Source organism: Epargyreus clarus, unplaced genomic scaffold, assembly GCF_041222505.1.
Source record: "Epargyreus clarus isolate Ecla_fem2 unplaced genomic scaffold, WU_Ecla_fem_2.2 ptg000001l, whole genome shotgun sequence".
Lineage (NCBI taxonomy): Eukaryota > Metazoa > Arthropoda > Insecta > Lepidoptera > Hesperiidae > Epargyreus > Epargyreus clarus.
The window spans coordinates 12643514-12671492 of record NW_027332209.1 but is presented as its reverse complement, the minus strand read 5'-3'; the positions used below and the strand labels follow the sequence as shown (position 1 = coordinate 12671492).

Genomic DNA, 27979 nt, shown 5'->3' with positions numbered 1-27979 from the left:
TATTTTAATCGATATTAAAAGTAAGGATTGAATCGTAAACTATGCATTTGATGAAGTGATGATCTTTAGCAAAGTTGTTGTCTATGAGTCCACGAAGGTTTCAGAGCTGGTACGACCAATTTTCGTCAGATGGCGCCACTGTCATTCCAATGAAGGTACGAATTTTCAGTTTTATGTATGTTAGTATGTCATATTATTTTCTTTTAAACGCGAGCGAATCCGCGGGCAAAAAACTAGTTGTAAATATATCTTATAAAAGTAATAGTTATTATAATAGGAATCTTAATAATGATATGTCAAGTCTGAGAAATGAGAAAGTGTAGTTCGACCAAAGAGGTATAAGTTAACGAGGTACGTAGAGGTACTACCCCTCAACCTATTTCTAGCGTGAAGTAGTTCTTGCGTTTCGATGAAAGAGTGTGAATGCAGAGTGACTGCATCTTTGATCTGCTTTAAACCAATGTAGAGTAGCAATTTGAGTGTGACAGTTTCGCTTAGAATTACGTTAATTTGATTTTGACAAAAAAGTAACGTGTTTTTGACTACCTACACTATCCAAAATTTATTTATTAAAAGAAACATGCTTATTAGGATAAAAATAGTAAAGAAATAAAGGCGGAAGGTGTAAAAAAGATTTATTTACATGTAAACCATAATTATATACAGCGAAAATATAAAATAGAAGTAGCACACAGGTATTTAAGATACTCGACAAAATGATCTCTGCAATGTCTTGATTTAGAAAGAGAGCGTCATTCAAATATTACATAAACAGAACTTTGCAACAAATCGATCGTTATAAATAAATGTTGGTGATGTGACCGCCATTTTGACACCAAAAATATGAAAAATAAGATATTTGAATGATCGCAAATTCGTTTCATAATTGTGATGCTTCCGTACACAAAAATTTAAAATTATCTACGCTTAACGCTTTTTATGTGCATATTTAGTGTGGGGCACACTAAGATTCCTATTGTGTCACGGACACGGAAACATAATTACTCATAAATCTAGAGGTCCCAGATCTATTGCTTAGTTGTCAGTCTAGTGAAGATTGAACACGGAGCTTTCTCTTAATCATATCGATATGGTGTAAGCACCACAACTTAGACGACAACATTTTGATGAAATGCTTCCTACCGTTTCATTATTTGTCTAGGATATACAACGGAATCAATCAAGCTTAGACAAATATTAACAATCATATTCTGATAACAAACAATAAAACAATTACAACGACATTTACAATTTAAATTAAAATCATATCAATAACTTGTGATAGATATAATAGATGAATTATTAATATACAAATAAAAGAAATAAATGGCACAAATAAACGTACCCATTAAAATACAATTATAATTCGCTAACATCCAATTTCCATTGTTACATTCATAAAACATCTACGATATAAACTATCTACAAATGCAAATCTGAAATTGTGGGTCTCCCCATATATACTGATTATCGATACCCTTTCAAAGTTCTTTGTTCGAGGGACCCCACAAACATATATGAACATAATATATCGTACAATAGCCTATGCTGTGCAAGTTCTTAAGAACGACGTTTATGCTTTATGTTCAATATAATTGAAGTTAAAAAAAATGTTTTGGCCTTTAAAATAATTGTTTATAAACGGGTTTAAAACCTTAGCACATTTTAAATATCGTTACGAATCAAATTCTATGTAAAATTATTATGTTTTACATAATTTACGGTAGTAATAATATCCATGACATATTTCTCAACCTCCGAACTGGACTAAATAAATCTTCTGAGCGATCAAGCAGAATCCGAGTGGATCATTGCGGGAAACCCTAAAACAATGAATTTTCCATTAAAATTATAACTCTATTATATTCATGAAATATCTATGTTAATTTGTCATCTAAATATGTTAGTATATGTTGATGAAATTATGTGGATGATTATTACGTTAATAACACTAAATTTTATGTCATTGGTAACTTAAAGAAATGCATAAATATCGTTCAAAGTACATTAGTTTAGGTATGTTTGAAGGGAATCATAGTGAAATTTTATGTGCGCACGACACCAGATACTGATAGGATGATAACATAATTAGAAAATTATTATAAAAAACCCCGACTGCTTCAAACTATATCCTATGTCACTCCAGCAATTTAGAGGCATCCAAAGACAACTCATATACATTAGGACATGTGCATTCCAAAAATGAGACACATGCATCTTTTCGAAAAACATAACCCTTAGTCGGGTAAAAACAGTTATTTCCATACATTCGTTTTAATATAACAATAACACATTAACAATTACATTACATGTTATAAAACTAGCAAATGTTGCATTGCAAGGCAACATATTGACTTGATATCAGTGAATAAACTTTCTTTGGATATTTTTAGGGTTCCATATTCAAAAGGTAAAAATGGATCCCTTTTACCAAGACTTTGCTGTCTGTCCGTTTGTCACAGGGCTCTATCTCTGGAACCGTAATAGATAGTTACTTGAATTTTTTACAGAGGATGCATATCTAACGGTGGCCGCTATAACAACAAATATTAAAAAAAAAAGTTGAGTATTAAAGAGGGCCTCCATACAACAAACCAGTATTTTTTTATCTAACTGTTAAACCGTACTAGGAAGACAGTAGATTTTTTTACAATTCGTTTACTACTATAACTGCTATTATAATAGATACAAATAAGAACAATAAAACATATAGTACGTGGCACGTGGTACGGAAGCCTCTATATGCGAGTTTAACTTGTACTTGGCGAATTATTTAAAAATAATATGTCAATACCTACTTTCAGTATGGCACCTAAATATAACAAGCTCAAAAAAACGTTTACGTCATAGATTTTATACTAAAGTACAAAAAAGTAAGTATCAAAAGTCCTATAAAAGTAATTTAAAAATAAGCCTACTTTATAAATCCATTATGATTTAATACTACTTATATCTTCCTGTCCTACCTTAGTGTCCTAGCTTAGTAGACCTTAAACTGAATTGGAATGTTTTATGTACCACAATCTGTCTTGCTACACTCAGGACAATATGGATGTGGCAAACCTAACAAATTACCTATTCACAATATACCATTAAGTACTTATTTTCTCATTCTAATGCATATAAAGTCGAATATGATATAACTTTATTAGATAAAAATTAAATATATAAGGTGACATGATACATTTTGTGCACACGATAAGACTTAAGAAATAGTACGCATACAATATAAAACACCTATTTAATAATATTTGGTATGACATTTTTTAACATGAGAAATTGTGGATAAGTAGGTAATATGATAATACAATACACTACTCTACGATACACTACACTACAGATAGTGATAACGGGGCAATCTCAATATTGCCCCGGCAATATGAATAACGCTGTCAATATGAATATTGTCAAATATTAATCACATTCCACTATGAATAGTACTTGATATTAAGACCTGTTACAAACTACGACTCAAATACAGCAAGCGTCACGTTGTCGTGTGTTACGAGGGTAAATAACTTTGATATTCAACTCCTGTCTCATGATGCGGGTGAGGAATGTTTCCGTGTCGATCGGCGACACGACATACACATCTACTTGTTACTATATAGGGTAATATGATAAATAAGGATGAATCATATTGCCCATTATTTATCACGTTGCCGCTCGTGTGGACAATGCCCTGATATTGTGATGATATTGCCTATCAATATGAATAGTTCTTGATATTAAGACCTGTTACAAACTACGTCTCAAATACAGCAAGCGTCACGTTGTCGTGTGTTACGAGGGCGACTAACTTTGATATTCAACTCCTGTCTCATGATACTGGTGAGGAATGTTTCCGTGTCGATCATATTGGCTCCCCGGCGGCGCAATGCTGTCCACAGATGCTCGTCCCGAGGACACGATAAACACAACCACTTGTTACCACCTTCCCCGAATGTACCTCCGGAACACTCGACTATGTCTGCGAAAAAAAAACGAAAAATACATAAAGACTAGCAACGAAATCCGGCGTTGCTCGGGTTAAAATACATCGCATGTTTAATGGTATAAAAATATTTAAAGATCCATTTCCTAAAGTAGATACTATAGATTTAACTAATTGCACTTTTTAGATCATTCCAGATTTTTTTTAGAACTTTCGCTATCATTCCGGATAAATTTTAACAGTTGCAGTCATTTTGGAACTATCTTAATCATGGTATATATCTTAAAGGTATGTGAAGTCTACCAATTCGCATTTGGCCAAAGCAATAAACTATGGCCTAAACCGCTCACGCTGAGAGGAGACGAGCAGTGGGACTGTAATAGATCAACTACGAAATAATACAAACCTTTTAATTCACCTGAATTGGGATTGGCGTTAGGCGTACTAGACACGTTGTATCCCTTAAGGAAGTTCCTTTTGCATGTGAGGGATCGCTGCAGGTTGAATTTCTGTCGCTTCTCCATTTCTTCGTCTTTTATCAGGTACAACCACGGATCTGTACATTGAAATTAATAAAAGAATATAGTTTAAGAACTAAAAACCACGCTAAAATTGCACGAGGATTTCGTTAATCCTGATTCCTGACTATCCTGATGAGGAAAATGGGATAAAATTATTAAAATCGTGGACTGTCATCTGTTCTTGATAATTCAAAATTATAATAACAAGTAAAAATCGAGTTTAAAGATTCCGTTACATACATACATAGATACAACCCAAGCTAACAAAAGCGTGATAAAAATGAATTTGCAGCTAATAATAAAATGTGACATCATACATTTGTAATTTTTTCATCGATATACTTTACATATTATATTCGTATTCGCATTCGCAAAAAATTCTGCAAATGTTTTGCGAATAATAAATCAGAAAAAAGACAATTTGACGATGATAATAGGTTAATAAAATCAAAATCCGTTTGTTTTTTATGTTTTTAATACAAGATATAGTAACTTAAACTCGTTATCACATTATAAGTCTTCATTTTATTATCTATTAAATCTTAGGATACAATTTTTTTTATTGCAATGTAATCAAACAAAAACAAATTCTCTCTCTCTTCTATAATAGTTATATCAGTTATTACTTAAGTTTTTAATGTAATATAATTACATTCTTGACCAAAACTAAAAAAATATGATAAATTATCGAAGTATATTCCTTTACAATAAACTATAAATATAGTCTAAACAAAATCAATACAAACTCAGACAAAGTTACTTCTCTCAAATACGAAAAATAACAATTAATTATCTTTTATAACATATTTTTCAAATTAATAATTAAACTTCAGTAGAGTAAGATATTCGCATTCGCTCAGTAGCAGATATTCGCATTCGCATTAATATAAAAAAATGACATTCGTTACATACTAATCTGTACATATGGGTACATTTAACGTTTCAGGCATGTGTTGTGGCAGTCAAATTTATATTGTGTCAATCATGGCCCGTGTCTGCACCTTTATTTCAGTAGATATAAACATATCTTTTGTGTCATGATAGATATAAGATTGGTATAGATATAAGGTAGGTTTACCTAAAAGGAGATATTTAAGTACCGTTCTCCCGAAATAAATCCGCAAAAAAAGGGTCTTACAATTTCCCTGAAACTTTGCCCGCCGAAAAAGGTAATGGATGAATTTAGGCACATAATATAGAATTTTGCTTGATTTATATTTAGATTTTATATATACATATATATATTTGTATTATAAGGGATATGGCTGCAGACTAGCATGCAATCCTCCTAATGGTAAGGTTTGTGTAATCAATCTCAGATAAACTTAGATTCCTACTCGAGGTCGGCCAAATGCGCCGCTACCCCTGAGCTGAAATTCCTTAAAAGCAGAACACCGCAGCGCTTAACACTGCTGTTATTAGGCAGAAATAGTGGCTGTGGTCCCGCCGTCTAACACGGAGAGTTCTACCGCCGTTTGTCCACCGCCACCGTCACCGAGCTGATACCGAAAATTAATGACGGCGCCAAGTAGCGTACATATATTTACTATAGCTGCTTGTCCAACGCACGTCCGATATTTTGACGGGGCGATGTATGCCGTCACACGCGTGACAGCTGGAACAAAATAAACCGCCGATATCGATTGCCGTAGACAAACTATCGCCGTCACGTCATATTAAAATCGGCCCGAAATAATCTTCTTCTCGGTATCGGCTCGGTGACGGTGGCGGTGGACAAACGGCCTACCACCTCCAAATTTATTCTGAACAAAGATTAGTAAAGATTACTCACTCCTAACAAGAAAATGTAACCAGTTTAGACAATTGAATTGTAACTGTCATCTATTTTCGTGTATGAAAAATATTTAAAAAATGTAGCATTTAGATCATTTACGAATGAAACAATATTTCTCCGCACTTTTTCGATTCGTGCGAAATTAACTTAACTCCGCATGTCGGCATTGTTCCGCGTAAATTACAGCCATTAAAAGGCCGACAGAATTGTCAGCCGTTTAAGCCTTTTAATGACTTCCTTCAATTACAAGACGGTGAGATATCTATACTTATCTATGATTCTTACCTACAATCATCCGTGCATCGGAGCAAGCTTGTACCCAGTCCGGCCCCACGATGGGCTTGCCGAGCCCCACGGCGCACAGCACCTTGCAAGTTCTCCTCAAATTCTGAGTCACCACCACCGTGCATCTCTTCACGTCGGTAATTATCACCGCACCTATGTTATTGTTAAAATATAAATATAAATTATTTAAATAATAAAATCTTATTTTCTTAGCTCAGACACATCTTTATTTCTTCAAATATTTGACAAGAAGAACAAATAGGAAATATTACCAAAGAGTTTAGTAACCTATGACAATACTTTTTCGATAATCTAGATTACTACTGTTTTTTACTTAAATGAAGATTATAATATTTATTTATTTTCAACAGTTATAGATCAGTGTTTTTCAATCTTTTTGTATACGCGACTCCTTCACAGAATAAACAATTCTCACAACCCCCTTAAGACAGATAGACAGAAATTTTGTAATTTAAATGAGTATGTTTACCTATCTACAAATGGAAAGATGTTGTCTCTGCCTAACCATAGTGGAAAAAGGTGTGATTTATATATAATATATGTATGATACCTATGATTCTCCTCAGTGGTGGACATTAGAACTAAAAAGAGAAACAGACTACAACTAGAAAATTATTTAATCATTAACGTTTCTAATATAGCACCACGCTCTCACAATTTTTTGAAAAATAAACATGCACATCCTTCGTACTGATATTGAACCCTTTTCATTCTAAGAGGAAACTTGTGCCCATGAGGAATATATATTTAGAACAACAATTTAATATTGAACACCCTCCTCAAAATAAACTCTTTGATTTGTCAACACCCTATATGTACAAATAAGTACGTCTTACCCAAACTCCGCAATTTCTCCGCTACTGGATCGCAGTTGAACGCCGTGAACACAACGTAATGGACCTTGATTCCTCTACCCGATTTGGTTGTTTCCGGTGATTCTTTTGATAATTTTGTTCGTTTCGACGGCGGAGGCCGCATTTCTGAACTCGGCCTTTTGAAAACACCGTCGGTATTCTTTTCCAATGAACATTCTCCTTTTGTGGGATTTGAGGTACTACCACTAGAAGTATCTGCACTTTTTCCCGTTTTCGATCTTTCCCTCGTTCTGCTTTTTCGACTTTTTTCGGTACTATGTTCTTTGTTTTTAGAAGATTGTGTGCTTTGTCTACCGGAGCTCGCTCTTTCCGCCGACTTTTCAAGTGATCTTTTCGAAGAAGCGCTTCGTTCCCTACTTGTAGATTTATTGTCTTTAGAACTATTTTGTGATTTTGTATGTGCTTCATCTGATTTAACACTTTCCTTTCCTTTCTTAGAGTTCCTTGTTTTTTCAACTTTCTCCTTATTTTTGTCGGTAGTAGGATTCCGCTTGCTACGTCGTGGTAATGGTTCTTCCAACGGTGATTCTACAATTTCTATTGCATGTTCTCGGCTATTTGCCTTTTTCTTGCCCCGAGGCTTTGTTGTAACTTCCTCAATTTTGGCTACAGTTTCCTCTATCTTTTTTGTATTCCTAGGACTTCGTCGCTTCCTAGTTGAAGTGTCCTTTGATTTGGTATTTATTTCTTTTGCGTCACCCAAATCCCCATTGGATTTTGTCTTCAACATAGATGTTATATTTTGTTGTTTTAGGACTTTTTCATTGCTTTTTCTTTTTTTAGGTTCAATGGGTTTGGGCTTGGACTCCTTTGGGCTTTCAAGATCTTGATCGGAACTTTTACTACCATTTTTATTTTTGGCTTTCTCCATCTTATTTCGAAGTCGCGCTAAATTAAATTTAACAACTTCATTGTCAATTTCAACCTTATTATCGAGACCAAGTTTAGATTCGAGAATTTTTTCTGACTTCTTTCTGCTTGTATCATCACTCTCTAATATTTTTGCTGTACATTTACGAATTCTCGTTATAGCTCTAGTTGGTAGAATATCAACATCAAATTTTTTCGACAAATCCAGTTTTATATTTCGCCGTTTCTTTCCACGGCCATCACTTGATGTGCTGTAACTCATATCATCTTGATCGTCCGTTTCCTCAAAACCATCGGAAGAATCTGTCTCATGTACCTTAGATGACACAAACTTGCAAGATTTTATATCTTGGCTATTCGGTAAATCAATGTTTAAAAATTTAGAGGGATTAAATTTTTTAGGCGTAATTTCCAAATCAGAGCTATCACTAGACTTCTTTTTAGTTAACGGAGCAACGTCTACTCCGATAACGTCTCGTACTTGTTCTTTTGACAAATTCGAAACGAAAAATTCAATTTTTTCATTGCCATCACTGGCTTCAGACGAATTATATCTGACTGAAGTATCTATGGATAATTTATTTGCATCCATCTCGAAATCATAACCGTTAATAATTGATTGAGAACACAAATCGTTCATAATCTCCTGCGTTGCAGCATAATAATTTTCGTGTTCTTCGTCTTGGTTTTCAGAATTCGTTTCCACTGTTAAAATTGGTGTAGAATTAGATATTTTCTTTACTGGAGACGTTTCTTTTCTTCTAGATCGAAGCGGGGAATTAGGAACCTTAAACATGGTATTGGAACCTGCAGTTTCTGGCTCTTTGGATGTGACGTTTTCAATAACTTGCGTTTGTAAATCCTTAAATAGTATTGGACTATCAATGTCTTTTCGTGTCTGTTCCACATTATCAGCAGTAGGACATTCTTCGATGACTTGCGTTAGCATATCCTCAAATGGAACTCCATCATTCGTAGATGCTCCTTTAGTTTCAATTCCTCCTATAACTTGGGTTGGTAAGTCTTCAAAGTTTTCGTTTTCTGGATCATGAAATGTATCATTAACTTTACATCTATTTTGACTGACTTCTATTATATCGTCCTCACAGTCAGTGACATCGTCATCACTTTTATTGTCAATAAGAGCACTCGATTCTGATTTCTTGTTTAATTCAATCATGTCGTCTTCAAAATCTGTTAGATCTTCATCATCCACAGGCTTATCTCGCTCTTTGGCTGTTGATATTGAAATCATATCTTCTTTTTCTCCTAATACTAATTGTGTTTTAGCATTGTATATATTTGTATATCTCTTATTTGTTGAATACAAATTCAATTGTACATTGCTTTGGTCTTGTACTTTACACACATTGGGTAATGTTACTTTATTTGGTTTTTGAGTATTTTCCTCATATATAGATGGATTTGCTAGGTCATCATCAGCAAGATTAGGTTGTTGGGTTTCCAACTCAGAAATGTCATTTTGCATAATAGTAATTTGTTTCGAAGACACAGAAGCTTCGTTAACAAGTGTACTTGAATTACTTTCAAAATGTCTGCTAAAGGAATCTGATTTTTTGGAGGAATTCCAATACGTGTTATCAATTTTATTGGGTCTAATAGATGGTGATTTAAAATGATTGTTGTTATTTGATTTTTTATTTCCAATATTCCTGTGTGGGGAGTGTTCTATTACAGATTCATCCTGTAAAGATAACATCATAAGATTAAAAGAATAAAAAAAAAAAAATTTTGTACAATGTTTCTGTTTACAATATCCAAATAAGCCCACGCATATTATTGTATAAGTACTTTTGGCTATTTTAAAAGATGAAGGTAATCTTTTTCGCTACCAAACCCTACCAAAACAGCTTAAACCACTCCACACACATAACACACATGTTTTTGATTTGCAGTTAAAATACAGAAATATTGTAAAAGTAAGCCATATCTAACTTACCCTGTCACTAACATCTGGCGTTTCTGGCACCATTTTAATTTGTCCATTATTCATTCTGGACACGTGTCGGATATTGACAGGGGTTGCAGGAAAGTCTACTGCTTGGGTTAAGGGTAAGTCTGCTGCTTGGGTTAAGGGAAGGTCATCAACATCGTCATCCAATAGTCTAAATACACCAAAAACATCTCCAAATTGTACTGTATCGCCATTTTTAAGAGCATGTGGTGTATAAGGATGAATAGTGGTCTGCAAAAAAATATATTCATGTTGAAGGTGGTAGAATCCTTTGTAGTTCGTCTCCAGCGGCTCCACCGGCATCTGCCTCATAATGGCAGTGTTAAACACTGCTGTGTTCTGGTTTGAAGGATGTGGTAAGGGAGACATATGTTTCCAAGGCATTCCGGCTTCATCCTCAAGAGTAGTGGGCGCATCTGTGGCCGACCTCAGGTAGGAATCTAATCCTATCTGGGGTTGATTACAGATGTCCATGGGCGGCAGTGGCCACTTACTTACGCTACTCTTATATTATAACAAAATAATAGTAATAAAAAAAAACATTCTAACACTTCAGATGATAAACTATTGCTTATTTTATGTAACAAATAGGTATTTATTTGTGTGTGTAAAAATTATTCTTAATAAGTAATTAAACAAAGGAAAGGTCAAAATAGAGGCAAAGTAAAATGACATTTCAAATAGGTCGCAGTATATAGCACAGTACATTAGCATTGCGTGAATGCGCGAGCACTAAACAATTTTGTGAAAACCATAACATCAAAAATTTATAAACATACTTACACCCAAAAGTTTGGTTTTGTTCGATGACTCCAAATCCATTATTACAAATTTATTTTCATTCATAATGTTTATAACAGCATGCTGTCTTGATATAGTCTGGAATAAAATAGTTTAAATAATAGTTTATTACGATCATATATGACTACTTGTTTAAGTAAATAACTACGTCAAAATAAAACTTTCTTAGAGATGAAGATAAAATATGGGATTTTTATTAGCCCAGTCTTATTGGCCTTGCCTACTTCAGAAATATAAAAGCGCCGCGAACTTTGTGACGGTTAAAAAACAACACTGAAATATTTATTATAATATAATGTGGTTATTATAATATAATTTATAGTATTTAAATTTAAAAATTTTTATACACACAATTTTTTACAGTAACAATTACACTTTCATAGAAAATCATATTACATTTTTATGTAAATTTAATTTTTCATACTTACATTTTCATCCAAAATAATGTCACATGTTTTTGGATCTCGCCCTATTTTGTTTGGACCTTTACTCACGGGATATTTTATGCCATTTATTCCCAAAAATCCAATCTGGAATCAAGGACGATTGAAAATCAGGTTGATAGTCTTATATCCGTACCACGCGTGAATAAGTTAATAAGTTGAAAATGCACAATGTTCATTGCAGCTATTTGTACTCTTTTGTACGAGGGTTATTTTAAAATTTGACAAGTTGTGTATGTATGGTAATTAAGACCCGTTAACTTACTTATTCACCCTATAAATTAAAATTATTAAACAATCCTAATGTTTATTATGACTAAAACAAAATAATGTACATAAATATATTTACAGTACATCGACATATCGACATATTCACGCATGGTACGGATATATTCTTATAGTGATATATATTCTTAATAAATCAATAGAGTATATTAATGTTTTTGTATATATATATATATATTTTCAATCTTTGAGGCATGTTTTATGTTCTCCAGTATGCAATATTGTAATGTTCAGCATTAACTATTTCGCCATCCCTAGATTCCCTAGGTAAGCTATGCTTCTTTGTCAGTCAAATTACTTTATTTTATAATGCAAATTTGATATACAAATGCAAGTCATAGCTTATTTAAATGATTATTAATTCAGTGTTTGTAGTTTTAGATCTTTTTTTTTTATTCATGTGATAATCATCAATCCATAATTCTATGCCATAAATATGGATATTTATTGCGTCCCAGTACAACTGTCCTTGCCGCCAATAATGATCTAGGATCCTATATGTTATGCGTTTAATGATTATATATGTGTTATTTTTATTGGCAAGCAATCTAATATCGTAAAATAAGAAATTGAAGATAAAGAAATTCCCTTCTGTTCGTCTTGTTTACATAAATATAGTTTACAAACATATTTTTTTATATTTATACACTTACTTGTTTTGGACAAACTCTCTGTGCTGGGGTATACAATACATCTTGTGTACACTCAATACGCTGAGTACACTCCATTTTCACTCTTATCAATTAAATCAAATCGACTTAATATTTATTAAATACGAAGTAAACAAAACATTCATTTCAAAAATTCAAATGCATTTTCATCACAGCAAGATGGACAGATCCACGGAAGACAGAACGCCTATCGGATCCTATCATATTTCTATACTTCTCTGACTCTCTGAGTCTGACAGATATGGACAGATCACACAGAACACTGAACACTAGAGCTGGCGATCTGAGATCGAGTATTTTCGAGTACTTTTATTAATCGATCTTCAGTAATTGATCGATTCAGTTAATCGATATTTCATCCAAGAAAATCGAAATTCATTCACTTTTTGGAGTTGATCGAATGTGTTATAGACATTTTTTTGACGAATATGTATTTCAGTGACTGTTTGGTCCTGTCGACCTTTTTTCCGCTAACTTCACCCCTGAATAAATCGAAGATTGATCTTTAGACAATCGATTCTTTGGGCCTCAATTTTTATGTGAATCGATTTATCAGACTTCAATTCAAATAGATTCAAGAATCGAACTTTTTCGGAATGAATCGACAGTCCTACTAAACACTTTACTTATCTCAGATGTATTTAAATTCGTTTTTAGTATTCCTTTATGATTTTTTAATCTATCTAATATCTATAGTCTATGGGCTGACAAAATTTTTCTTCGGAATACCTCAGAACAATATAACATAGTACACCTGACTTATAGGGATCTGGGTAAATTATAAAACATAACAACAAGTTATTATAAAATATAAAAAATAGACACAGATTCCGAATACTGTCACACGCTCGATGTCACTGTAGGATATATTAATTCAATCGAAAATAAAATCGATTATATCAATACAATTAAAAATCAAAATTATAATTATTATCTGCTTTTAAATAATGAATTCATTTTATTTAAATCTTTATTATAAGAGCATCAATATATTAAAAGTCAACTATATTGTATTCAATAAAATATGCTAAAAACATATAGATATATATAGAATCTTTTGTGAAATGAAATCTTATTAAACTAACTTGACCGTTCTTCCAAACCTAATAAAACATGAGAGTAGCGTACTTGACTTTCCGAACGTTTCCTATTCGTGGTCTCTGTCTTACCTATCTATCCGTCCCTTTCTAACGGTCCGGCGACCCTCTCTCACCGTGGCAGAGGTTTGCAGGTAGCTGCAATGCCTCTTGCGATCATTGGCGTCTTGACTTTCGATCTAAAACGGACGTAGCCCCAAGATATAAGAGATTATAGTGTTCAGTTACTTAATATTAAAATACAGTGATTATTACGGAATATATCTTGTGGTGAGTTTTTTAAATATTTTTTAATTTCTAAGTTTGTGGTATGCCTTATTACCACAATACTTTACAGTGGTCTTTGCATTAATATCAGTTAAAGGATTATTAATGTGTTGTTATAATCTACCCTCCAATAATTAATATTATTATAGCAATTTTAACAAAGTGTATTTCAATAAAATGGTGTTACCATTCGATTCTAAATGCTTATTTTCAGTTTTCTTGTAGTTTTGGAATAACTATGGAGGGATCTAACTGCATAAGTACTGCACAGGGTGCGCAGAAATCTCCTAGAAAACGGAAGGAACAGGAAACTAGTACCTCTGATTCCGACACAACAAGTTCGGAATCTAGTTCAAGAGGTAAGTCAAAAGCTAAACGACGCCGCGATCGTAAATATGACAAATTATTCAGGGAAATCAATATGCTTAAAAATCAAATTAATAGCTCTAACTCCAATAACTACCCACAACAATGTTGTAGTTATAATGATCAATGCGACTACGTTGATCTTAATTGTAGCGACGATTTAATTGATGAGGCGGGTCCTTCTCCTACGGGGAAACCTGTTGAACTCACCTGGACTTTGGGCACCAAAACACAGGAGCCTTCGATACCAGCCGCAGACCCGGTGTATGTGCAACTAAGTGACATACAACGGTTCAACCAAGAAGAGTGGAACAATGTCAGATACGCCGATGTACAGAAGCTGTACGTCCGCTCGCCCGGCTTTACTGCTTTACAAGCTAATGACGAGATTAGGCGTTACGACGTATCACGTTCTGACGCTACCTTAGAGAAAGCATTTGCAGGAACCACTTACGCTCTTCTGAAGCAACGTGAGGCTTTACAAGCCGAATTCACGACGTTTTTGACTTGGGTGAATGAACAAGGAGCATCATTATCGTACAACACGATTTATGATAAAATAAATGAAATATTTACCAACGGTGAATACGTTAAGGCGTATAACGATACCCTTCAAATAGTGTGTGGCCATAGGGCCGAAATTATACAGCGCAGGCGAGAGGCTACCCTGGCGTCTGTGAAGGATATTTACCATAGAAGTGCTTTTCGTAAAATACTCCCAACTATAAACAATTTGTTTGATGTGGACAAATTCAGCGCTTTGATAGAAAAGTTCGGTGGAATGAAAAATGTTTTCTGGCCTAATTATAAGGATCGCAAAACCCCTGCACCGCAGAACGATCCAAGCCCGTCTACCTCAGCCTTGCATCAACACGGCAATGCGACTAGTCGGCCCCAGAGCAATAGAGGTAACGCCTCAAGGGGTTCGTTCAAACGAAATTCGTTTCATAGCGGAAAGAGCTCTAGAGGCCATCATAACTACAAGTCCTCAAAAGGACCACAGTCCCGCTCCTCCTTATCCCACCGGGATCGAGGAAGTCGGCAACGGTCACAATTTTGACAATCAAAGCACATTTGTTGCCGGTCAGCTCACGTTTCACTACAAACAATGGCAACGCCTGGGAGCACCAGTGCACATCTTAAAGATGATAAAAGGGTATCATATACCGTTCGAGGCCAAACCCCCGCTATATATACCCAACTCTCGCAGCAGAATAACACAATCATCTCCAGAGATGGATATCATCATAACAAAAATGCTCAGACAAGGGGTACTCGAACCTGCGGAGCTCTCTCCGAGCTTCATATCACCCATATTTTTGAGGCCAAAAAGCGACGGCACGTCGCGACCCATTTTCAACCTGAAGCGGTTAAACAAATACGTACAACCAGAAAGGTTCAGACTAATAAATGTACAGCGAGCCCCCGACTTCTTACAACCTTACGACTGGATGGCAAAATTGGACATTCACCAGGCCTACTTTCATCTCCCGGTTGCCGCAGCTCACAGGAGATTCCTTCGGTTGTTGTACAAAGGAAAATTAATGCAAATGACTTGTCTGCCCTTCGGGCTAAGCACAGCACCAAAGTCTTTCGCGGCGATGACGAACTGGATCGGCGAACAGCTTCGCAATCAGGGGATTCGTGTCCTCATTTACTTAGACGACTTCTTCTTGGTTCACCAAGACTACCATCACTTGAAGGAGCATGTCAACTTGGCAATCCACACCCTAACAAACCTGGGATGGACACTAAGTTTAGAAAAATCTATAACCTCCCCGAGAAGGTCTGTAGAATTCCTAGGCGTAATGTGGGACCCCTGGAAAAACGAAAAATATCTGCCACAGAGATCAACATGCAAATTGGAAAAACAAGTCTCAAAACTCCTACACATAAGGAAGGCAAATCTGGTCGAATTACAAAAAGTAGTTGGAACTCTGAACTTCGCCAGTTTTGTAGTCCCCAGAGGGCGTCTGCACTATCGCTACCTTCAAGAGCAACTAAACCTTACCTTGAAAAAGTCTTCAAGGTATTTACCCCTTTCGAAAGAAACGATGACAGAACTTCGCTGGTGGCTTCAGCACTACAAGGTCCGGTCCAAAATACACGTACATGCCCCAGTGCATCATCTAGTGACCGACGCGAGCGACGTAGGTTGGGGAGCAATGCTGGACAACCAACCTCTCTCGGGCCAATGGACCTCGGAGGAAAAGTCCTTACATTCCAACCTGAAGGAGATGATTGCAATAGTCAATGTACTTCGCGATCATTGTCAACTCCTGAAATCCACAGCACTTCACATACAAAGCGACAACATGACAGTGGTCTCGTATATTCGGAACGAAGGAGGCACCAAGTCCAAAGCATTAATGGATTTAACACGCAAGGCGTTTGCGATCTTAGACGATTTCCAGATTCATGTCTCGATTTACCACATTCCTGGCCAATACAATGGTCATGCGGACAGGTTGTCACGACAAAAAATGACACCAGAGTGGCACCTCCTACCGGAGATCACACACAGAGTATTTGCAAAATGGGGGACACCTGTGGTAGATCTATTTGCCTCGGAACAAGCTCATGTGGTGGATACGTACGGCACTCTAGACAGACGAGACAACAAGGCGAGTATCTACGATGCTCTGAGCATCGATTGGAGTTTCAGTCTGGCTTGGATATTTCCCCCACCTTATCTAATGCCCAAAATATTGGCTCACCTCAATCGCGCTCGAGGAATTTATCTTATAGTAGCCCCACGCTGGGAAAAGGTATACTGGAGGCCCGATCTGAAACACCGGGCTCTATCAGCCCCGTTCACCTTGAAGAATCTCGACCGAGTTCTGATAGACGTGTCCACAGGTCTTCCTCCTCCAAATGTGAAAGAGATGACCCTCGAAATATGGCGATGTGGGGGTGGGATGAGCACCTGAAAAATTGGACTGAAGAGCAAAGAATATTACTTACGTCTAGTTGGCGGCAATCAACCTTGAACACATATCGCCCTGCATGGAATCGATGGCTTAGTTGGACCCAACAGAACAATGTTAATAAATGCAAGCCCTCTGGATCTGACCTGGCTCGATTTTTAGCTGACCTGCATCAGAAAGACAAGCTCGCCCTAAACACCATACTAGTCCACAAATCTGTGGTTTCCACATTCTGTGATCCAAACAACCGGTATAAATTAAGCTCCCACATCCTTGTTAAACAAGTATTAAAAGCTATAAGCTTAGCTAAACCTAAACTCTTAAAACCACCCATTTGGGATATAGATACCTTCGCGAATTACTTGGCAACGAAAAACCCAGACACTAAAAGCTTATATGAAGCATCATGTCACACCGCATCTATTTTACTTTTATGCTCGGGAAGACGTATTCATGATTTAACTTTATTAAAAATTTCCCCCGAACATTGTATTATATCTGAAGAATACATAATCTTGAAACCAACCTTTGGGTCAAAAACAGATTCGATCACCCATCGGCAGTCTTACTGGAAGCTCATAAAAAATACAACTAATAAGGCTCTGGACCCCGTTCATTGGATTCGTCTCTTGATACAACTATCGCAACATAGAAGACTTTCATCCGCAATGAGTGAATGTCTATTTCTGACAACTGCAGGTCAAGCAAAGCCCGCATCAAATACGGTGATATCAGGCTGGGTGAAGCGTTATTTAAAAGAGGCCAAAATTGATGCGAGCCCTGGAAGTTGTAGATCAGCAGTGGCGTCGAAGAATTGGCTTGAAAACTTTTCTCTTAATGATATATTGGCTAGGGGAAATTGGAGGTCTGCTAATACTTTCATAAAGTTCTATCAACGGGAAGTTGAACCTTCATCAGACAACCGTAATGAAACGTTGATTACAAATTTATTTTCTCCTAATGATTGAAATCAATATACAGTGATTACTTATTCTTGGAAAAATTATACTTATGTTGTAATATAATTTAATTACAGAAATATATTATATTTGGTTCAAATCTAAAAATAGTTTCATTATGACATCACCTTGGCGTCCTCTCTCACCAGGCGAAAACAAACAAATCTCTCATGTTTTATTAGGTTTGGAAGAACGGTCAAGTTAGTTTAATAGTGACGTTTTACCTTACAATAAAACGTTTATTAAACATACTTACCTTCTTCCAAACCTAATACTCCAACTCTGCCTGGTGAAAACATGCGAGCCAATGATCGCAAGAGGCATTGCAGCTACCTGCAAACCTCTGCCACGGTGAGAGAGGGTCGCCGGACCGTTAGAAAGGGACGGATAGATAGGTAAGACAGAGACCACGAATAGGAAACGTTCGGAAAGTCAAGTACGCTACTCTCATGTTTTATTAGGTTTGGAAGAAGGTAAGTATGTTTAATAAACGTTTTATTGTAAGGTAAAACGTCACTATTATGTAATAAGTTCTACCAAGTTTATAAAACTGTACCTCCAGTATTAATGATGTTCCGAGTTAGCCATTTTTGCTATTCGAGTACTTTAGTACTCATATGAAATAGAATCGAGTTAGCACTCGAGTCCAGAGTATTCACAATGTACTCGAGTTAGCATGAGAAACTTGAGTACTTTGTAATACCACAATCTAATAGCACGAAGAGCAAAAAGAAAAGGGCACTCACTAAACAAAATAAAAGTTGTTACTTGCACAATTTGCTTAAATTAGGTACATGAGTTTATGTAAGTACTCGAGTCGACCTGACTGAGCACATCTCTATCCAGTCGATAATATTTTAATTTTTTAATCTATGCTGTAAACAGACAGATAAAGACAAGACAGGAGTGCAAAATGAAAATTGTTTTTACTCGTTTGTTTATCTAAAATCATGCTAAGTATTTTGGTGGGTTTAATTTAAGGTTAAATAAAATAAAGTTTCAGTTCAGTGATGGATTGACGGTTAGACTGTTAGTGAATTACTTAGGTTATAAAAGCTGAAACTACATATAATATATAATTTGGTTTTCATTTTGTTTTTATTAGGTACATCCTTATGGATGATCAAAAAGAACACCCATCCGAGGAAGATATTCCTAGTGATTTCTTTGACGATTTTAATAAAGATGAGTTTATTCAAGGTCTTAGTGTTATAGATAGCTGGGATGACGAGGACCAGTCTGCGCGGAAGGACGGGGTCGGTTCTCGGCCACGGATCGATGCCAAAGCGGTGGACGGCGTTAAGGATCTTCGGGAATTGATCGACGGTAAAGAGATGCCGAGCGAAGATAAGCACGAAGACAATGCGTACAGCCGCCGGCGGTCGGACAGCGCGAGCCGCCTGGACGCGTACATCCAGCCGGGCAGCCGCCGAGACCCCAGCAAGACGAGCGAAGCCATCCGGAAAGACAAGGAGATTAAGGTGAAGGAGTACCTCGCGAAGCACTTGGAATCCACCGACGACATCAGGCCGCCCGGCACCGAACTGGACGACTTCTTCGAAAACCGCAAGAGCTTGGAGCAGAGACGAAACGCGGAAAAAATTGAAGAGAAGCCTGTAAAAGAGAGTCCCGTTTGGGAGTTCCCCAGTCCCCAGAGGAGTCCGCGAAGAATGCAGTTGGAGCGTAGTCCCCGACGAATTCCACAGTACAACCGCAGCCCTCGACGAAGCCCGCATCGACGCAGCCCCTACCGGCGGAGTCCGCATCGGCGGAGCCCTTTTCGACGGTTCTCTCCACGACGTCGTCAATGGCGGTATAGCCCTCCGAGAAGAATGAAGAAGCCCCGCTTCAGCCCTCACAGGCCGTTTCGAGACCGGTCACCTGGCAGGCACTACGGGCCACGGCGATCTAGGTCACGGTCTTTGGGGCGAAGGGATGATTTCCTTTATCCTAAGGAGTCATCTCGACCTAATTTTGAGCCAAATGTGGTAAACTCATATCATGGGTCACAGAATCAACCGTATGCGGCACCTGGTGCAGTTGAATATCCTGTTGATACAGAATATTCATATCCCCCAGGTCAAACCTACCCAGGATACACTATGAGCTATGACTATGGAGGTCAGCCTGGTACCTCGGGTATGGTGCCTGTGCCACAACCTGTGCCAGCTCCGAATGTAGCCCCTAGTTTGAATCTCAATACAGGTCCACAGATGGTCCCACCACCTCTGCAAATGAATACACCAGCAGCAAGTCAGCAGGTTGAATCGGCTAAGTCAAGGCTGGCTCCATTTGATCCCCTGGCACAAGTAAATATTTTTTTATTTTCATGTTTACTGTATCCGGTCCCCATATGTGGGTTGTCCTGTAATGATGCTTGCAATCTCGCTAGCCAATAATAGACCACATACTTTTAAGGTAATGATGGAATAATTTGTGCAATTGATCGCTAATTATAGCCTTGGTAAAGGTGTACAACCATGTTACTGGACAAAATTTTTAATAATTGGTATTCATTTGAAAGTCAATATTTTTGTTCATATCGATAAAACTATAATGGTCTTCGGAATGTAACTGGTTAACTTGTGGTAATTATTATGAGGCTATTTAGTAAGATTGCAAGTATTGTATGTATGATTAAGTCTATTTCATGAAAGTAACATCAATTAATTGTTTTACAGTTGGTTGCAGATGGAACACTGTCGCATGAAGATTATTTGAAACTTGCACCAAACAAAGGTATAAATTGATATGTTAAGATTATTTGGTTGGATATCAGCATTATATTTATTCATAATTTTTTTATAAACTAACATTGAACATTAATAAATAACTGAAAAAATAATCATTAATATTTGTTATTACAGGTGTTGCCAATCCACCAGACATGCAGGCTAAATTGTTAGGTGGGTATTATTATGCCTCTTTCTGCTTTTGTATTATCTATGTTAAGTTTTAAATTTCGTCGACGAAAATACCGTTATTTTCGTATTTTGTTTTATTATTATACAATACGCGATCGCCTCATAGTGATACTTTGTGAAAAGGTGTTTTATATTTACAGTTATTAAACGCTGCAATCAAGCCATAACAGAATTGGACAAGTTAGCTTTACCTACTCGTTTATTGGTAAATCATAGCACTATTGGTATAGAACAGAAAAGTTTAGCGCCTAAGTTTTGTTCACCTTTGAAGAGACAAGTAACGGTGGAGTTTAATTTCACGAAAGCGAGCACATCAGCCACTGCACATCAGAACAAGCAAATAGTCGACAATATCATAGCTGCAGTAGGTTTGGACAAGGTCATCGATCGTCCCAAGAAAAGGATGCAGAAGAATACAAAGGATGCTGCCGTACAAACAACTAAACATGCATGCGAGGTCTGCGAAATTCGGAACGCTACTAAATGTTTTGGGGTCGGCACGTCCACGGAGCCGGAGTATTTCACCACGTCAGTCCACACGCAAGTCGTCGAACAGGACCTAATCAGTTCCAAGGCTGTGTTCAATCCAACCGGCAGTGCTTCCAACAATCCTACAATGTCAATAGCGCATCTAACACCTGCACAACTGGTTTCCCAGCTAGCAGCCCGAGCGAAGACATTGAAACAGTCACCGGATCCCGGGCAGCAGTATGGCCGCCACAACTCACCCGGCTACGACGGCAGAGGACCACCTGGTCGTCACTACCAAGATTTTTTTTCCAATTATCATCGTTATGATTAATTGTATAATTGTGTAAATGTGACTGAATAAAATAAATTTTAATTTTGGTCACACAAAATATATAATGTTTTAGTTAAGATTATTTTAGATGAACTATCTTTGGTATAAAATTTTTGAGATTTTTTCTGCTACATGAATTTCTATATTGGTACTCTTAGATAAAATAGGTATATGTAAGTTTCTTTGTAATTAGACTGTATGATGTATTTTGTGAGGTGGGTAATTGTAAAGTAGAATCCCAATATACAAGTGTAAGTTTGAAAAATGTTTTTCACTTCCACATTGTAATTGAATGACTTCTCTAGAACTTACTTATTTTATCATTTCTGGATTGTCACAAAAGTTGTTGTTGTTGTTTTTATCAATTCAAAATGTTTTTACTTGATGACTCAGTGTGCTTTTAATTAATTATTCCACTTATCAATGTTACATTAACGTTTTTAAGTTGTCCATAAATGTTACTTTTTCAGCAACAATAAGTTAAAATTGAAAATTGGTTGATTTACTAGAAATCGTTTTAAATAATTCGTTTTTTAATTATGAGGTAAGAATTTAACCTTGTTGAGATGAACAGATTCTCCATCCATCATAAGCTGTTCAAGAAAACTGACTTCAACTTGGAACTCAAGAGGGAAGGGATTTGAAGATTCAACTCTTCGCTTCGACACTTAAATGATCGGACCAAGCTATTTATTTGCAGGAATTGACAGTTTCCCAACAATTGCAGGGTCGGCTCAAGATCTTCAATATATCTACAAATAAGCCGTTATAAACTTAAAATTGAAGCATCTAGTATTACTTTAATACAGATCTTGTAAATATTACTCAATGTACTTTAAAATACTGGTCAAATAAAGGGCTATATAAACTAGTAAAACATTGTGTTGTTTCATATTGAAACCTATTTCATATTAGGAGTATGTACCCATATTGGATTTAAAGTACCTACTACTAACTTTTTATTTACTAAGTAACTTGAGAATTAAAAATGTTTTTGAAACACCTGGTTCACATACCCATTCAAAGATAAAATTTATAATAAAGTATTTTACTTTATGTAAATATTTTATTATTATTTATTATGTAAATATACTTCATCACTACAAAATAAATCTGTCCTCATAGCAACGATGGGCCAGTCTGCCTGCGATGCAGCATTTAAATATTATTATGCACGCGTCCAAGGGAAAGGGTCGAAAAAAACATTCGATTCTAAATCTGTGTTCACTATCTTGTGAGCAGTGTCTATTCAACCTCGACAAGAGATGGCGCCACGGATCCTGAATTGGGTAAACAAACTTCTACTAATTCAAACTTTTATTTAATAAGCCGTTGACTATAGCCGTATACTACGATACAGCTTAATAATGAAAATCGTAGTTCCTGATTCCGTGCTTCAGAGAGGGAATGTTAAGCTTAGGGCCTGGTTGTTATCATCGAAACACGGTCGTTAAATAATGACCGGATATATCATAAAGCCTCCGACATGGTTTGAATCCCCGAATGTTTTGCTGTTATTAATCGGTTAGAACACCATCCGACCAGTACAATGCATTATAAGAGTCTTTAAGTATGCCCCAGGCCTTTTCAAGTTGCGCGCAAAGATCGTTGTTTGAAGGTGGTAGAACGTTAGATGGTAGGTAGGAAGCACCACCGTCAAAACTATTTGTGACTGTGTAACGTCTATTTTTCGAGTGGTTTTATCAAAATACATATAAAATAACTAAGGGTAAGAAATTTCTTTACAGTACTTACTTTAGTAAACAATTTTTGAAGACGAAGCGACTGGAGAATTACTCGTATTAAAAATATCGTATTAGTATGATTCTTGTCATTATTTTAATTTTGTATGTTTTAAAAAGTTTCTAATAATGTGAAAATGATCAATTTATATAATGTCAATAAAATAAAAATATGTTTAATTCAGGAAGTAGGTATCTATAAAATCATCGTAGATTCTTGCAATATGTATGATTGTGCGCGCGCGTGTTATAATTGAATGAAGGAAAGAATCTTATAATACTGAGTTTACTGTTACAGTCAACATATCTTTTTAATATCTGGTTCAAATTTAATAATTAAAAAATAGAACATTACTATGCAATAGTATATATAACAATCATCATATGTAATCAAAACATGCTATTTGCACAGTTACTTTATTATATTTTTCTCATTATTTATGAAGCTGTTTATAAATATGGTTACATAAGTTGTACAGGTATCATATTAATTATTATAGAAGTTATTTAATGTAGATGTCACATCATATTCGAGAATCTAATCATCAAGAAAGTCGTCTAGCCATTTTTCAAGATCTTCTGGAGACTGAATAACAGGATTAACAGGAGTTGTCACTTCTTTAGCAGCTGGAATTAACGGAAAAAGTATTATTAGAGAACTTAACAGTATGTGTGTACAAAAATAAAAAAAGAAGAGATTAGAAGATTTATTATATATATCTATTACTGTGTTTTAGCAGATTAAACCTGTCTGAATTACCATGGCCTTGACCAGAGGTTTTAACGGTCCTCTTTGCTATCATAGGCCACATAGTAACTACATGAAATATAGTCCGTGTAAAACTGCTAGTTCGCTCTGAATATAGAAATGAATCGCGTCGCCGTAGCAAATCGTATGATTACACCTGAATAGCAGTTTGGCGATAACTAGTTTCACGGTTTGCATTGGGGATTACTCTTTGAAATGTATTGACGAAAAAACACATCCGGCCCGCGGATTGCTTGCCTCTAGACTAGACAACGAACAATTTCTACAATATATATGCATTGCAATTGTTTTTTGGAGATAAAAAAGTATATTCCAGTTTAGCAGGAAACTTTGGGCGATGAATCTGCCCTGTGTATTGGACAGGGCTAACAAAAATATAAGGCATTATCTAGTAGATATTTGAGTATAGCAGCAACTGCTGTGTACAATGATTAACTAATCATTGTACACAGAAGCACAATGATTAACTGCTGTGATTCCCTAGGGGCAAAATGGAGTTTCTTAGAGATATTACCATCTCCAAGAATGTTGGTCACAGGCGACCTGTTGGAACTATGAAAAGAAATATTTAATTACATATATAAAATTATCATTTATCTTACCTGCAGGTTTATGTTCAACTATGTCTGCCTGTTTCGGAGGATCAACCTTAGTGAAATCAATCTCCGGCTCATTGCTTATAACCACATTTTCGTTGTTCTCATTTGAAAATAACATTTCACCATCTTTCAAATCTTTTTCATCCACTACTTTATAATCATCTGCTTTGGGAATAACTTCTTTCACTTGTTTTAACTCCTTTATTTCTTTTATAGGACTGCTAAAGCTACTTGTTTTATTAACATTTGGCCTGAAATCAATTTCTTCTACTTGTTTCAGATCTTTGGTTTCTTTTTCCACTTGTTTTGTCACTTTTATTTCTTTAACAGGACTAGCAATTGCTGGTATTGGTTCTTTTTCTAATTTCATAATGTTTTCTATGTTTTTGTCTAATGTAGTGTTAATGAGATCCAAAGGCTTTTCTCTAATAGCATGATCATCAGTTTTGAAATCTTTACTGGCATCATTCTTAACCATATCTTGTTTATCAGTTTGACTACTTAAACTTTTCAGAATTTTGTCTTGCGCTTCCAATTCAGGTGTATTGAATTTTTTGTCATTATAATATTTCTGCTTAAATTTCGTCGCTCTATGATTCATAGAAACTATGTCATTTTCATTAAAAAGAGATTGGTCAATACTATTTCTTTCATAGAATGGTATTGTGGAGATTGCTAGAGTGAGGAGATCCATATTAATATCAAAATACTTGTCATATAATGAAGGACCTGATTCTGTGTCCCAGGACTTTTCATGTTTGAACTGAAAATGGCCTCCGGTAGACACTGATGCTTCAATCAGTTTCTGAAAAACAAATTAAAGCAGTATTTTTTTACAAAAAATGATGTTTAATAAATATAGCAGGCTATACCAAAATGACTGTAAAAATTATTAAATTAAATTTGTGTATAAACAGTATAAAATTGTTATGTTAAGTTTTACATCTTATTTTTATGCACTCTGAAGAAATTATGTCATGATGATTTCTAAAATTATACATCAAACTGACAATTCACATGTAATTTTCACTAACAAATGAAATTGTACCTTATAGGGACTAGAATTGGGCTGATAATAATATATGCACTATAGTACGTAGCATTTAAATGTGCAGTTTTTATCATACTTTTTAAAACACTTTTGTATTAGTTTAGGTTGTTGATATATATGTATGTAACGGAATCTTTGAATTCATTTTTACCCACTTTAAAGGTCTGATTAATTTAAAATTTTGAACAATTATTAAGAACTGGTGACAATACACGCTTTTAATAATTTTATCCCATTCTCCTCATCAGGATGGTTAGGAATCAGGATTAATTTCCTTGTGCAATTTTAGTATGGTTTTTGTTTTTTAAACTATAATTATTTTACCTCATAATCAGCACCCATATTCTCTTGTTCATCAATATCTTCATAAGTCTCCACTGGCATCTCATACTTTGCCCAATTACTTTGAATTTCTTTCTTCTTATATTTTGTGCTGGCTTCCTCTGTGATTTTCAGGATTTCATCAGTTTCCCTTTTTAGGTTTCTGTAAAATTCTGGGCCTGGAGGCTCGTATGCCGGTTTCTCAGGTTCTGGAATGCCAAAGACAAAAATTAAATTATTTAATTAATATAAAATGTACAATAATCACTAAAAGTAATAAATAAAATTGAAGTATCCAGGACTTTTATTTATGTCATATTTAAATTGGTACGTAGTTCTAAAGATGCAAAAAATACCCTTCAATTAATTAAGAAGTCTGTAACATTTGCAATATTCGTGTTGAAGTCCTTTTTTGTGTTAATTATGGATATCCAAAGGTGGCAGTGCCACTTAACCGATTCCGTGCGGATGTGGCAAAATTGTATCGGATGTGGCACAACTGTGGTGCCATCCGCACAGAATCGGTTAACAGTACATGGATTGCATGCACATTTGCAAAGATGTAGACGTGTAAATTTCATTAGACTGAAATCAGTTATAATATTATGTTATATTCAAATTTATGAGCCCTGCTGGTTTTTGTAGTGTTCTCTAGATACCAATAAAATTTATATTATTTTATATAACAACAAGTAACAAACCTCCAATCTACTTACTGTAATCAACTCCAGATAGAATTTGAAACTTTATAAAATAACTTTTATTGGAGTGTGGCAAATAATGATTTGAAAATGATAAAAAAATCTAATAGGTAAGACAGACTGTCAAGGGGATAAAACCACCGTTAAGGTACCTTTGGGAGCCTCTGGCTGTTTCTCAGGTTTCTTCTCAACGGGGCCGGCCGGCTGCCTGCCCCGACGTCTTCTTTGATCTTTAGGATCATTCCTGCCTTTCTGTCTGAAATATTATTAAAACGCTGCTAAAGACTTATTGTCCTATGTTAACGCAAATAACTATAATTTTCTTATAAACTTACTGCTTTTTAGAATCCTCTGGCATGGTTAACAGCTGTAAAATAATAAAAAAAACAGATGTTCCCAATAATAGTGTGGTCACGTCAATTGAAGCGGTGACATAATTGACATTTGACACAATTTGTGTCAAATGTCAATTATGTCACCGCTTCAATCTTCAATTTTCAGCCTTTGTGTCACACAAAGGCTGAAAATTGACAATGTCATAATAATAAAGTTTCTGTTATTTATATTTAATTTTTTAGATCTTTAGATAAATATTTTTTGATACAAGTACAAAATTTATTTGCTATAATTGTTAATTACAGTATGAGCTTTTTCCGTTTAATCTCGTCAATCCTTTATATCGCGTTCGCGATACACATCACCATGCAGCGCCTCTGGTGAATTGTTAGGGAACTAAAATTTATCTGTTGAACTCTTGTTTCCCTGTTCTATGGTTGAACTAATAAAAGCCTGGTAACTTTTATTAATATAACGGAGATTCGATTTATCGATTTGATGGTATTCGATTTGCTCGATTCGATTTCCAAACTCTTACTAAAGGTACAGTAATTACGACACGTTAGTAATGATGTAGGTTGTAAGTAAGAGAAGGAGTTCTTGTATCTCGAGTTAAGGGTATAACTCGAGATACATCTCATA

At 35.6% G+C, this 27979-nt stretch overlaps 4 protein-coding genes across 6 annotated transcripts; 2 read left to right on the top strand and 2 right to left on the bottom strand.

Annotated features, from left to right (window-relative positions):
- Window positions 1-618: 618 nt before the first annotated feature.
- LOC140751093 (uncharacterized) lies at window positions 619-12601 on the bottom strand. 3 transcript variants are annotated; one of them, XM_073085112.1, is made up of 9 exons: window positions 12459-12601; window positions 11506-11607; window positions 11060-11155; window positions 10262-10507; window positions 7393-10006; window positions 6536-6688; window positions 4341-4490; window positions 3801-3970; window positions 619-1823 (listed from the first exon to the last, which is right to left on the bottom strand). In XM_073085112.1, exons 1-9 carry the CDS (start codon window positions 12531-12533, stop codon window positions 1809-1811), a joined length of 3621 nt encoding a protein of 1206 aa, XP_072941213.1. In that variant the 5' UTR covers window positions 12534-12601; the 3' UTR covers window positions 619-1808. The 3 variants fall into 3 exon arrangements, with proteins under 3 accessions (XP_072941213.1, XP_072941150.1, XP_072941078.1); XM_073085049.1 differs by lacking the exon at window positions 619-1823 and having other exon boundaries at window positions 1870-3970; window positions 4353-4490; XM_073084977.1 differs by lacking the exon at window positions 619-1823 and having other exon boundaries at window positions 1872-3970.
- Window positions 12602-13560: 959 nt separating this feature from the next.
- LOC140758031 (uncharacterized) lies at window positions 13561-15266 on the top strand. Its single transcript, XM_073093990.1, has 2 exons — window positions 13561-13843; window positions 14055-15266. Exon 2 carries the CDS (start codon window positions 14079-14081, stop codon window positions 15264-15266), a length of 1188 nt encoding a protein of 395 aa, XP_072950091.1. The 5' UTR covers window positions 13561-13843; window positions 14055-14078.
- Window positions 15267-18958: 3692 nt separating this feature from the next.
- Window positions 18959-22697, top strand: LOC140750941 (uncharacterized). Its single transcript, XM_073084740.1, has 4 exons — window positions 18959-20401; window positions 20774-20831; window positions 20960-20998; window positions 21157-22697. The coding sequence occupies exons 1-4, from the start codon at window positions 19208-19210 to the stop codon at window positions 21816-21818; spliced, it is 1953 nt and encodes a 650-aa protein (XP_072940841.1). The 5' UTR covers window positions 18959-19207; the 3' UTR covers window positions 21819-22697.
- A 1266-nt stretch (window positions 22698-23963) lies between these two features.
- Window positions 23964-27445, bottom strand: Aven (Apoptosis and caspase activation inhibitor). The gene is made up of 5 exons (XM_073084859.1): window positions 27337-27445; window positions 27154-27257; window positions 26304-26509; window positions 24932-25733; window positions 23964-24187 (listed from the first exon to the last, which is right to left on the bottom strand). Exons 1-5 carry the CDS (start codon window positions 27357-27359, stop codon window positions 24099-24101), a joined length of 1224 nt encoding a protein of 407 aa, XP_072940960.1. The 5' UTR covers window positions 27360-27445; the 3' UTR covers window positions 23964-24098.
- Between the last annotated feature and the right edge of the window lie 534 nt (window positions 27446-27979).

What these genes read in the sequence shown, in the direction of transcription:
- Aven (XM_073084859.1), bottom strand. Translation starts at nt 27,359, where the DNA reads ATGCCAGAGGATTCTAAAAAGCA. An exon ending in CCAGAGGATTCTAAAAAGCA is followed by an intron (nt 27,258 to 27,336) that starts GTAAGTTTATAA and finishes ATAATATTTCAG; the next exon opens with ACAGAAAGGCAGGAATGATC. An exon ending in AGTTGAACATAAACCTGCAG is followed by an intron (nt 24,188 to 24,931) that starts GTAAGATAAATG and finishes CGTTAATTCCAG; the next exon opens with CTGCTAAAGAAGTGACAACT.
- LOC140750941 (XM_073084740.1), top strand. Translation starts at nt 19,208, where the DNA reads ATGGATGATCAAAAAGAACACCCATCCGAGGAAGATATTCCTAGTGAT. An exon ending in GAAACTTGCACCAAACAAAG is followed by an intron (nt 20,832 to 20,959) that starts GTATAAATTGAT and finishes TTGTTATTACAG; the next exon opens with GTGTTGCCAATCCACCAGAC. An exon ending in CATGCAGGCTAAATTGTTAG is followed by an intron (nt 20,999 to 21,156) that starts GTGGGTATTATT and finishes TTATATTTACAG; the next exon opens with TTATTAAACGCTGCAATCAA.
- LOC140758031 (XM_073093990.1), top strand. Translation starts at nt 14,079, where the DNA reads ATGGAGGGATCTAACTGCATAAGTACTGCACAGGGTGCGCAGAAATCT.
- LOC140751093 (XM_073084977.1), bottom strand. Translation starts at nt 12,533, where the DNA reads ATGGAGTGTACTCAGCGTATTGAGTGTACACAAGATGTATTGTATACC. An exon ending in CGCCAGATGTTAGTGACAGG is followed by an intron (nt 10,007 to 10,261) that starts GTAAGTTAGATA and finishes TTATCTTTACAG; the next exon opens with GATGAATCTGTAATAGAACA. An exon ending in GGAGAAATTGCGGAGTTTGG is followed by an intron (nt 6,689 to 7,392) that starts GTAAGACGTACT and finishes ACAATAACATAG; the next exon opens with GTGCGGTGATAATTACCGAC.